General features: G+C 38.1%; 1 protein-coding gene and 1 long non-coding RNA gene across 3 annotated transcripts in view; one reads left to right on the top strand and one right to left on the bottom strand.

Moving 5' to 3' along the window:
- The window catches only part of MPP6 (membrane palmitoylated protein 6), a 58,812-nt gene that overhangs the window by 33,346 nt on the left and 13,388 nt on the right, over positions 1-12,078 (top strand). For both annotated transcript variants that reach the window (XM_032109496.1, XM_032109507.1), the window contains exons 4-8: positions 7,013-7,165; positions 7,682-7,909; positions 9,060-9,191; positions 11,137-11,236; positions 11,773-11,841. In XM_032109496.1, the coding sequence (XP_031965387.1) occupies positions 7,013-7,165; positions 7,682-7,909; positions 9,060-9,191; positions 11,137-11,236; positions 11,773-11,841 (682 nt within the window). The remainder of the gene's footprint in view (positions 1-7,012; positions 7,166-7,681; positions 7,910-9,059; positions 9,192-11,136; positions 11,237-11,772; positions 11,842-12,078) is intronic.
- On the bottom strand, positions 10,121-11,140 carry LOC116444284. The gene is made up of 2 exons (XR_004240262.1): positions 11,036-11,140; positions 10,121-10,291 (listed from the first exon to the last, which is right to left on the bottom strand). It is a non-coding gene; the product is annotated as an uncharacterized LOC116444284 (long non-coding RNA).

The raw sequence follows: 12,078 nt of genomic DNA, 5'->3' as shown, positions 1-12,078 counted from the left end.
CTGCTGCTCTGCTTAAATGAAGTGTTGACATACGCTTGTCGAAAGCAGATGTTTTTCCATTTTGCTGTTTCTATGAGTAGCTTCTGTACTGAACCTCGAAGATCAAGGTTTGAAAATCCTTGGTAGATTCTGGCCTTTCTAGGCAGGGTTCAGTGGACTTCACTACTTAGCTGAAGGTATCCTGTAGAAGAACATAAACAACCTTTTGCCACAGTATAAGTGGGCTTCTTTTGGCAGATGGGTATGGAGTCATAGGCATTTCAGGGGTAGATGAGTTTAAACACACTTTTTTCCCAAGTTTTCCATTACATGTTATACAAACGTAGCAGTGAGTTTAACATGGATAAACACTGGAAATGCTGTATTGTGGCCTGTTGGAAGAGGGATCACTTCAAGAACTCAGCTTTTGGGGCAGTAGCTCTTCTGAGTACTGACAGTTCCTCTGCCTCTCCTGTGTTGGCCTCCCTTACTTGTCCAGAAAGGCATCATAACTAAGTGATCAAAAACTATGATTCAGAGACTTAGTGATGCATAAACCTGCAAATCAATCTTTGATCCTGTAGAAGATATTGGGACTTTAAAAGGACCGGATGAGTTTGGAGGAACTGGTAGTTAAAATGCAAAAGGATTAGAAGTGGGGGCAGCTGGTGCCGTGACAGACCTGACAGTGATCCACTGTGTTAGATAGAGAAAATAAAGCTGAAAGTCAGGACGATGAATCAAAAGATGAAAAGGACATAACAATTGAAGTGCTGCTCTTTGAAAGGCATGGTAGCAATCATCTCTGGAGGGAGATGGCAAAGGCCAGAGAGAAGCTTGGGCAAAGGATCTTTGGGGTGGAAACTGGAAATGGCCTGTAGGAGGCTAGATCAAGAATTTTATTTTGGGTGAATAGCCAGTACTAAGGCAAACCCACCATTTATTCCTGTTCAGTGGTCAGATCTACAGAGAGGCAGAATGCGTTGCTGGTGTCAGATACTTCATTAGTTCAGGCTTAAGCAACTTAAACATGTAATTTAAAAGTTCCAAAATAGATGGTAAACTAGAATGTCAGTATTTATGCTCTTTCTTTTACCTTTTTTGTTGCTTGATATATAAGGAGCAGACATGAAACTGCATAGATGCTACCTTAACTTCACAGTTTTGCTCTGTGAATTAGTGCTTCCTAACTGCATATTAGGTAAATTTAGCAAACATCTCTTCTGTTTTCCTTCCCTGTCTCAGCAGTAGGCATCTAGGGAAGACTGTAAGTCTAGAACAAGCCAACAGTGATACCTTCCAAAACATGTTGTGAAGATTTAGTGATTTTTTGCTCAGACTTCTGAGTGAGAAGTAGTATCATCCACCTGTAGTTCTCTTCCATGAGCTTTTTCAGTTGTTTTTTGAACCTGTGTGAAAATCTATCATTCACACCATCGCCCATCTGAGTGGAGACTCTGCTCTTTTGGTTTTGAGACTGTCTCCTGTCAATTTCACTTAATATCCCTGTCCTCTTATGTAGGAAGAAAGTGAACATTTTTTCTTAATCAGCTTTTCCATGTTACTTGTGGTAAGAGAGACCTCATTGTGTCTGTCTGTGTCAAGTAAATAAAATGAAGCAAAGCTGTATATAGCATGGATTTATGAAGTGGTGTCTTAATTTCTATTGCATTTCTTACTTATGGCCTAAGAGTTCCTGGTATTTGGTTTGCCTATTTAACAGCTGGTGAATAGAATAGAACAGAACAGTTCAGTTAGAAGGGACCTACAGGGATCACTCTCTCCAACTGCCTGACCAGTTCAGAGCTGACTGAAAATTAGAGCCTGTTATTAAGGATGTTGTCCAAACGCCTGTTAAACACTGACAGACGTGTTTAGGAGCCAATTCCAGTGTCTGACCACCCTCTCAGTAAAGAAGAGGTACCTCTAGGCTTAGTGAGTGTAGAGGTGGGTTGTTTGTTAGGCTCGGTTTGGTTTTGTATTATTTACATTTCCCAGATACCATTTCTGAGTCTCTCAGTTAGCATATTAAACTAGGATTATGTTTTCCCTTGCAATCTGTGTTGAATTTCATTTGCCTTGTTCTCAGTCTGTTGCTCATGAGGTGCCTCTGAAGGTTACAGTCAGTTCTTTTAGTCCTTGAATAGTTCATCAGCATCAGCAAACTCAGTAGTTTCACTTCTCATCCCTATTTCCTAGGTCATTTATCTGACATGTCAGTGTATTGACAGGTGTAGAACTGAGCCCAGATGCCTGTGGAAATCACCTGATAATGTGAATTCTGAAAACAAATAATACTGTATTCCTGGCACCAATTATCTGTCTTTTAACCAATATTTTCTTCTTCTTGAAAGCCTTACTGCTTATCCTGTTGTAGTTTTGTTTCTTTAAAAGACTTCTACCAAAGGCCTTATGGAAATTGATCTATATGAACAACTCTTAACTGCCTTGTTGCCACGCTTGGTGACCCTTCGAAGGAATCTGACTAGATTTGAGAAGCCTTACTTCCTTATTAAAGCATGTTGATGCTTTCCCGTGATCTGTTTTGTCCAGTCATTCTGGGTTTTGTGGAAACTTCTAATTTGTTTAGTATCAGCATCACACTTACTGTTTTGCAGTTTTTTGACTCTTCCTTGGAGATCAGTTTAAAAATTCATGTCATGATTTTTGCAGGCTGCTTCTTTCCCCATAGTGTTGGGTGAGTCATGAGCGTGTAAGAAAAATACAGTGCAACTTTGCTGCAAAACCTGGATTGCACAAAAAGGACAAAATAGTGTGAAAGGAAGAGAATAGAGATGGTTAAGACAGTTAAATGCTACCCTGGAGAATGAGCCTATTCATCACTCTGTCAGAACTAGAATTCATTTTTAAAGAAAGTCTGAAGAAGCTTTAACTTGTATTTTTAAAATTTATTTTCTAAGTGCCTGTTGGAGGCATTCAGTCTCATTTGCAGAAACAATGAGAAGTTTTGGCTGCTGCATACACGTAAAAGTGCCCATCTACTTGCTTCACTGAAGTGTATCTGTTGTGATTCAATTCTGAAGCCTAAAATTAGGGAGAATTTTCAGCCCTTAATTTTGTGCTTCCATTACCCCTGTGGAGGCAAGCAACAAAATCATTGCTTCTGCTTTTTACTTTCTTTAGTTTTAACTTTTCAGAGGTCAAAGTGTGAAAGTTCTAATGAGTTTCACAGTATTGATGGCTGCCCAGTAGGTCAGTATGTGTTGGAGAGCCAGCTGGCAGAGGCAGTGCATGGAAAAGCCTGTAGCAAATCTTACCAGACAGTAGCTGGAGAGCAGAGCACAGAAGTGGTAAGAGAGGTTGCCTTGAGGGAAGAAGAAACAGTTAAAAATTTTCACACTGTTGGAGTGGTTAAACATGCAGAAGAATCACTTCTGCTTCTTCTTCTTCAATGGAAGAGCTTGTTCTGTTACTTTCACCTGTCCAAGAATTAGCCAAAGCATTCATCCTAAATAGATTCTGCTGGCAATAAAATACTTAATCTGAAAAGCAGCCAGTATTGTCTTATAATAGTCAGGTTTGTAAGGGCTAATCATACCTTCAAAAGGTTTCATTTAGAAAAAGTGATCTTAAGTTCCATTCTAGACAGGTATTAATAAATAGGGTTATTTTCCCCACATACTCCTTTGTTCTTACCAGCCCTCCTGATTTTTCTGAGGTCATACATGATTTCCTCACTTTTCCAGAAGAGCCTTTAAAATGTGTTCTTTTCACATGACCATTAGGAGCCTCTAGTCCATTTATTAAGTTCTAATATTTAAACAATGTTATCAGGAAAGACTAGCACACATTTAGTGCATAAAGAGGAAAGGAAATATTTTAAATACTTCCAGGTCCAAAGTGTTAGGAAAGGAGTCCTGAATTCCAGATTATAAGTCATTCTGCTCTTCTGTATTCCCTCCCACGACAGCCCCCAGTTTGTAATATAATTGTTCCTTTGGATCAGAATTGGGGAAATAGTTATTACATTATTTAGGGCAATGCTTCATAACATGTGCTTAGAAGTTTTTTAGGAAAAACAAATGCTGAGTTTGATGGTGGCTTCAGCACTGTAGAGAGCCTTTAATGTTTCATGTTTCTCTGTTTACTGAATTTTTAATTACATTTTAAATTATTTTTTTACCTGTCAAATATATGCAGCCTTAGAAAACTACTGGAAAGAGGTCAATATCTTCTAAGTTTATGGATTGTTTTTTGACAGTATCTTACATGAAGAGATCATACTGTCTGTCACAGGACTGTTTATCCATTGTATGTTATCTCTTGTGCTTTGTAGGAGTTCTTCAAAATGCCTTATATTCTGTCAATATTGTAATTTTTTCATGAGAACCTTTCTGCAGCTATCCAGTCTTGGATAGTCAGCTGATCCTGACTGGAGGAAATTACAGGAGGAAATTTTGTATGGAGGAAACTTTGAACCATTTTATGACTGTTGATCAGTCCATGTTGTTTTGCAGACTTTGGCGGTGGTTTTATAAGTGTTCCAGCACCAGTATGGAAAGGTCAGATTCCAGCGGAGCTCTGGAGTTGCAGGAGCACAGGATATCACTTTTTCCAATATCACAAGAAAGAAACAAGTTCATGCAACTGAATTTCTCAGCTCACTCAGCCATGTTCCCGAAATAAGAAGGAACTTAGTGACATAAAATGTTGGCGAGTAGTCCGGCAGTGGTACAGACACATGGCCCCCGTTGCCAGGTGCCTGTGCTTAAGTGTTCTTCAGAACTGTAGGTCATGACCTGGCTGGCTGGAAACAGGCTCATAAAACTGGAACATATTCTTGAGTTTCAGAAGTGAGAGTTAGGTGTGGGACAGGAATAAGTTAACTGCCTTAAGGAAACCAATGAACTACTTTTCTCAAAGAAACCACTTTATAGTTGTGGGCAGCAGTGTACAGTTCCTCATAGTCCTTCTGCGACTCAGGCATTGTGTAAATAGCAGGAAAAAGATCCTGTGATTGAGAGATGGTTAAGTAGTAGTTGTATGAATTCATGCTTGTCAATAAAACTGAGTGATTAAAAAGGATCAGAATGTGGAATGGGATCAGATTTAAGAACTGAAGAATTTTACAGAGCATGTTAATTTGAAAAGGATGACACAGACTCTTATCTTAGTAGGCTTAGTAGACTGTGGATCAGGTTATAATCTGTAAATTGCATTACTGTTAATGGGCAGGGAGATGTACAGGCAGCTGTGTGAGGCTCTGCCACAAGGCTCCATGAGAAGTATAGTGGGTTGTGGTCAGAAACTTCAGAGACAATTTGTTCTAGTGTGTGACCAGAAGAAAACTGGAAGTTTCATACCGCTGTATCTACCTGACTTTATGAGTGTTAATCTGTTAAAATGTGTAGCTGATGCAAATTAGTTTCATTTTGGAAATGCAGAAAGATCCAAAAATATGTTGCTTGCAAACATTGGCAGAGAGATCTATTCTCCTGGTTTCTGGATTGGATGTGTCTTGGATAGTGAAGAATTAGAAATTGCTACCATCTGACAGCTGCTTGATTTAAATAAATGATTGTTTTTCCTATTTAATTTGATTTGGTTTGTGTCCACAGTATCAGAGCAGCCACAATAAGCAGCTGTCTTTACAGTCTTAATGGAAGGGGCAAAATCGGTGAATTAATACTTCCTTCTAACCTCAAGTTGAAATATCAGCAGGTTTGTTGTGTAATGGGCAGATGAAAATGACTGTTCAGGTGTGTGACACTTTGAGCTGAGCTTAGCATGCTGAGCTTAGCACTAACCCCTAATGTGGCTGCACAGCCTTTAGCTTAGAGGTGGCTTACAGAAGGATGGAGCAGACTGCATAGCAAATCATTGCTGTTACCTGCTTGCCTGCTCTGCTTTCTGGTAGTTTGCTGTCTTCTTCAGGCATTTGCATGTCAGTATCAGCGACAGTCCCCATGGTGTCTTCTCTTTTTAGCTACTGCCATGACACCGTCAACAATCTGGTTTAAGACCATATCTGACCAGTCACGGTTTGAAACAAAGCTGTGTAGTTGGAGGCCCAGTAGGTATCTCCTCTGCTTGCTACTTCTCCTCTCTGTATCTGTCAGTGTGACTCCTTGTGCTGTAGGATGCTTTATCTTGGACTATGATGGCTATAGGGTGTCCCTTTTCCTCTCATAGAATCACAGAATTGTTTGGGTTGGAAGGGACCTTAAAGATCATCTTGTTTCAGATCCCCCACCACAGGCAGGGACACCTTACACTAGAAAGTGGCAGAAAGACAGAAAGTCCCCACTGTTTTAATGCACAAGTTTGCTCTTGGTTTACCTGTATGTATTGTCTTATATCTTAAGAAAAATTTGTCTTTTATGAGAAAATCATGCCTAAATTGCATTGTCTTCCAAACATGATTATATTCGTTTGGATCTCCTCCTTCCACCTTGTATTTATGTCTCTGGACTGGTGAAAACAGCGCTAACTCTGAGGTCTGAGCTCTTGTCTTCCAGAAAGTAAATTCTGTCAGCTTGGATTCATTTGGTGCTAGAATTCTTCCTTGGCTTTATGCAAGCAGGAAGCACTCATTCTGCAGATGGCTAGAAATCCTTGCATACCTGTCATTATCCAAATTACTGTGGAGGAAAATTTTATTGCATTAAACACAAGTATCTAATGATGAGTTGTCTTCATTTTTTGCAGTGGGTTGTTCGTTTACTGTAACCATTTGCTCAGATACTGTCTCATTAGGTGAAAGACTATTTTAGGTACTCCTTTTTCTGTCTTCTTCCCTTGTAACATCACACATTCCTCCCCAATTTAATTACATTTCTCCTATATTTCCTTAAAAACCAGCATTTTTATTTACAAGACAGCATATTTGCTAAGGCAGTGGGCTTATCAGTTCATGTGAGCACTTGTACGTCTATTTTTGCTTTATTTCATGTGAAGTAAGAGTATTATGATGTGGTCCCAAAAGGACAGATTCAGTGTTTATTCAGCACTAAATCCTTTCACAAATGGTTATTTCACGATTTTAAAAAATACTTTTTCTGTTCCTTTGCAGTCACTCTTGGAAGCACATGATATTGTGGCTTCAAAATGTTACGATTCCCCTCCTTCTAGCCCTGAAGTCAATAACTCTTCAGTGAACAACCAGGTTGTTCCGGTAGATGCTATTCGTATCCTTGGAATTCACAAAAGAGCAGGAGAGCCACTGGTAAGTAATTGGGGATGAATGTGTCTTTACTATAAAGTGCTAGTGAAAATGTTTGCATGTACCCCATTTCTTGCATTATGTTTTATTTCCATTATGTTGTCTAATTTAATGGATGATAAGCTCAGTACTGAGAGGTTGAAGTAAGAAGATACTTTCATGTACTCCATCCCACTCTCTCCAAGAAGTAATGGGACAGTGAATAGGCAGTGACTGGGCTAGCATAGTTGATTAACACAACATCTGTTTGGGCCTGATATGAGATGACAGGATTGCATGCAATCAGGAACAACACAGTCATTTTTTAGTCATATGAAAACCTTGTCTGAAAGCACTGCTGTGTCACCTGATGCTTCTCTGGATGGGGAGCTCTTACACTGTAGTAGCTGTGACTGACTGTTTTCTTTGGAGGAGGTATCATTTTGGAATATCCCACAGCTGTGTATTGGTGCTTGAGATAATGGTAGAACGAAACTGACATTCAAACAGTGGTAAACTGGGTGTCATTACCTCTTTCAGGGTGTCACATTTAGAGTTGAGAACAACGATCTGGTAATAGCCCGAATTCTTCATGGAGGAATGATAGATCGGCAAGGTCTTCTGCATGTAGGTGACGTCATTAAAGAGGTGAACGGCCATGAGGTTGGAAACAATCCAAAAGAATTGCAGGAACTGCTGAAAAACATCAGTGGAAGTGTCACTTTGAAGATTCTCCCCAGCTACAGAGACACTGTCATTCCTCAACAGGTCAGTAGCACATTTCTGATCATTCTGTGAAAAGAACTTCTGTGTAGTACTTCATTGTATATTCTGGATTAGACATATTTTGTTTATTTTGTGAATATAATGTTAGGATGAAAACTAAAATGTAGATACCTGTATTTTGCTTCAATTACATTTTAGAAATGGGTTTATTCACCTAATACGCCTGCCTAAGAAACTCGAATTAGTGTCTAAAATTGTTAAGCATTTGTATGCTACATACAAAGCACATTTCTTTGACCTCAAGTGACCTCTGATAACCTGACAACAATCACACTACATGCAGTGAACTGTGCATGTTTATGACATGGTTGGTGTCCAAATAATCTGTTTCATAGAATTCAGAAACATACTAAATTCAACAGATGAGCTTGAATTTACTGACTTCAGTGGGAACTTGGATGGTGGCTATTCCTATCCTTTTGTTGTTGCTGTAAGCTGTCAGTTTCTCCATGGCAAAAGTAACTTCTTGAGCTAAATCAGTGCCTTTGAAACACCGTGTAAGGTGCTCCTTCAGGTAGTGGGTCTTATACCTGTGACTATAACAGGCAGTGCTTCCAGTGAGTGGAGGCTGAGGGAATGTGCTCTATTGAGACAGGTGCAGTGCTTCTTCTGCTCCCCAGCCTGGTACAAAGAGAGTCAAAGATGTTTTCAGTTCAGTCATGCAACCTACTGTTTCTTCCCCTGTATGAAATTTGAGTCTTAAGCAGTTGCATATCCTGTTACTTTTAAAACATTGAGTTCATGGCAAAAATAGTTAAGATTCCACAGGCCTTAAACACAGTGCTCACATTCCAAGAATTTTTTGTGTTTTTAAGTAATTAAAAGTCAGAATTCTAATTGAGTTGTATACACTGAAATACAAAAATGAGCGTTTTGTAATGCACTGTCCAAATGGAACAGATTTTTTATTTTTATCATGAAGCTACTTCAGCCAGGGTTTACACTGTTGATTATTCTGTCCCAGTTGGTGTATAACTTCTTTCCCCCTAGATTGTATATTACATGCCAAATGCAGCTTGGATCATGTCAAGCTTTTTATGCTGTAGGTAAAGACATTACTTCAGTTTGACAGACAGATTAGTCAGAATGTATTTTATAATGCTTAAGCTTTGTTAATTTTTACACATTTCAGGTTTTTGTGAAGTGTCATTTTGATTATAATCCATATAATGACAACCTCATCCCATGCAAAGAAGCAGGTTTGAAATTTTCTAAAGGAGAAATTCTTCAGATTGTAAACCGGGAAGATCCGAATTGGTGGCAGGTTGGTAAAAAGATTAAAATAAGTAAAATAAAAAACTGAAAAGCATCAGTAGTTGCCTTAATAATAAACTCTTTAAATTATGATCTACTATCATTTTACAGTAGATACATGAAAAATATATTTACACTGCAATCCAATTTCAAGCTAATAGAAAGATATGCAGTTGAAACACTAAAGGAAATGGAATGTTTTAAATTGTATACGTAACGCTCATTTTACTCTCAGTGCTGTTTATTTGTCTTTGTTCTTGTATCATCAGCCTGGACATTCCCAAATCAGTTTGAGGTGGACAATTTCTAGCAAAAAAGTCTTAAGTTGACTATAATTGTGGTAAGCCTTCCCTGACGGCAACTGTGGAAGAAGTCGACCCCTTCCTGAGCGCTCAAAGTTGAGGAGAGGGAAATTAACCTTGTGGATTTGAATAGAATAGCTCTTTGGAGAGGCTGTATGTTTTATTTCTACAGTGGTGGTCAGTGTCTGTGAGCTGTATCATGCATGCTCACAGTCACAGTGTTTGGCACTATTTCAAATATTAACAGTTCATCCTGGTTTAAGGTGGCATTTCTACATTCAGTCCTTCAGTAGAAATGAAATCCAGTGCTTATGCTATGTTTATTTTTTCCAAGACACTATACACAGAATTAAACATTATCAGTGCCTTTGAAAATGGGACAAGTGAACCTTTAAGACAGTTTTCTCAACCGAAATCCTCAAAACTGGTGAAGAGTTTGGCATTATTAATTTCCCTTTCTACCCCTGTGTTGCTCACCCTTTGCAAGGTAACAAGCAGAAGAGAGCCAGACACTGCCTGAGAACAAGATACATGACTTCTTTAAAAGCAACAAAAATATTCCAATATACATCAACAGCTGCTGAATTTTGTTGCTTCTCAGTGACAGTAATAGCAGAAAGAAAGACAATAAAAAGTGTCGGGAAGGCTGAAAATTTATTGCTGCCAACTTAATTAGTTTCAGAAGTAGACACTCCAGAACTCCAGAGGAGTTTGATGTTTAGCTCCCATGCTGACTTCTGTATTGCTTTTCAAACTCTCCGGTTGTAACTTGTGGGAGTCCAGGAGAAATAAATCTTCAACACTCAATCTGGCAAAATTGAAATGTGTTAAATCAGTATAGTGTATTGCTATGCAGATCATGCCCCAGGAAAGAAAAGTTTAGTTCCTCATGCTTTCTAGAAATGCTAGACTGTTAATGAAAACTTCATACTGTAAAAAATCAGTCATAGATAAAAGTATAGAAGTTGAAAAGCAAACATCTCCTGTTAGCAAAAGAAGGATTTATTGCAAGCAAAAGATTTATGGAGAATTACACACTTCATAACTGTGTTTATGTGTGCTAAGCTTGCTGAAAATTGAGCTTGCCATTAAATTATTTTATAGAGAATTTTAGCCAAATTTTCATTACTAGGAATACTTCAGTTACTAAGATTTTAAATCTGTAGTTGCTTAGTGCAAAAAGCTTGAAGGCAGGATTAGGATGTGTTAACGGCATTCACTGGGAAATGACAGTTAATAAGCTGCACTGGAACCTGTTTGGAGCAGCTCAAGAATGTAAAATAAGTATATTGTATACTAGAAAACCTTGAGTTTTGTCACCTGAGCCTTCAATGTCTGGAGCCAGAGAATTCCACTTTGGAATTTTATGCCCAAGTTTTATGGCTATGGGACCTTACTAATGTAATGGCAACTAGTAATGAAACTTGGATTTATTTTATTTTTCTGAATTTTAATACTCAATGGCAAGACACTATTATTGTAAAGGAGAATTTTAATATTTACATCTGACTTTGAATTTCTAAGTATCAGCAGTAAATGTATAAACACTCACCAGTGAGAAACTGGCAGTGAGGAAGTCAGTAACACCATGTTGATGAGAAAAATGCTTCTCACAGGTTAATTATAATCATTTGTATTGGTTTTTTTCCCCAGGCTAGTCATGTCAAAGAAGGAGGAAGTGCAGGTCTAATTCCTAGCCAGTTCCTGGAAGAGAAGAGAAAGGCTTTTGTTAGGAGGGACTGGGACAACTCAGGTGAGATTGAGTGAATTTCAGGAGTAGATTTTGCTCTGACTCCATTTTTTTTTTGCTTTTCCTGCCTTCATAAATAATAGAAAAACTGCTGTGGGAGATTATACAGATTATTGTGAAAAGCTGAATATTGTATTTTGGCTTTGGCTGAAGGACAAAGGGTGAAGTCTCTGTTTAGTGTTCAAAGATACATGAATCATTTTTGCCACCTGCTGATGAAAAGCTGAATGAGGTGGGACAGGCATTGTGCACTTCTTAAAATTTTTTTTTTCTATAGTATGGACTAAAAGTTAATAAGCTAAACATGAATTTTACTGCTGCCTTCTCCAAAGCTTTCTAGAAAAATACTTTTTTCTCTGTATGCAGTTCTTCCAGTACCATTTGATGGCCATGTAAATAGATGTAATATCTTGCCCTAGGATATATACAGTTCTAGAGTAGTCCTTATAAATTTAATTAATCTAAAAATTCATATATTCATGTAAATAAGCTTTGGAATTTAACAGAAATTGTGAGTTCATTTAGTTTTTTATTTCTAGGGCCTTTCTGTGGAACAATAAGCAGCAAAAAAAAGAAAAAGATGATGTATCTCACTACAAGAAATGCAGGTATCTCTTAATATTACATGAAAGTCGAAGTTCTTTATGTTTCAAAACTCTCAGAGTCTAGTGTATCCAGAGGTAAAGATTTGCAATAAAATATTTGATTATAAGTTTGATAGATCAGATAGTTTTTATAATTTAAAAGCAATAGTGACCAGTGCCGACATGGTTGTGCTGAGTACATCATTTGGTGTGTGGAAATCAGATTAAAACTGGGTGTTAAGAAAAATGAAATGTTTGTTG

The sequence above is a fragment of the Corvus moneduloides genome, chromosome 1, assembly GCF_009650955.1.
Source record: "Corvus moneduloides isolate bCorMon1 chromosome 1, bCorMon1.pri, whole genome shotgun sequence".
NCBI classification, from domain to species: Eukaryota; Metazoa; Chordata; class Aves; order Passeriformes; family Corvidae; genus Corvus; species Corvus moneduloides.
Note: the sequence above shows the minus strand (reverse complement) of the source record. Positions and strands in the feature narration are given on the sequence as shown.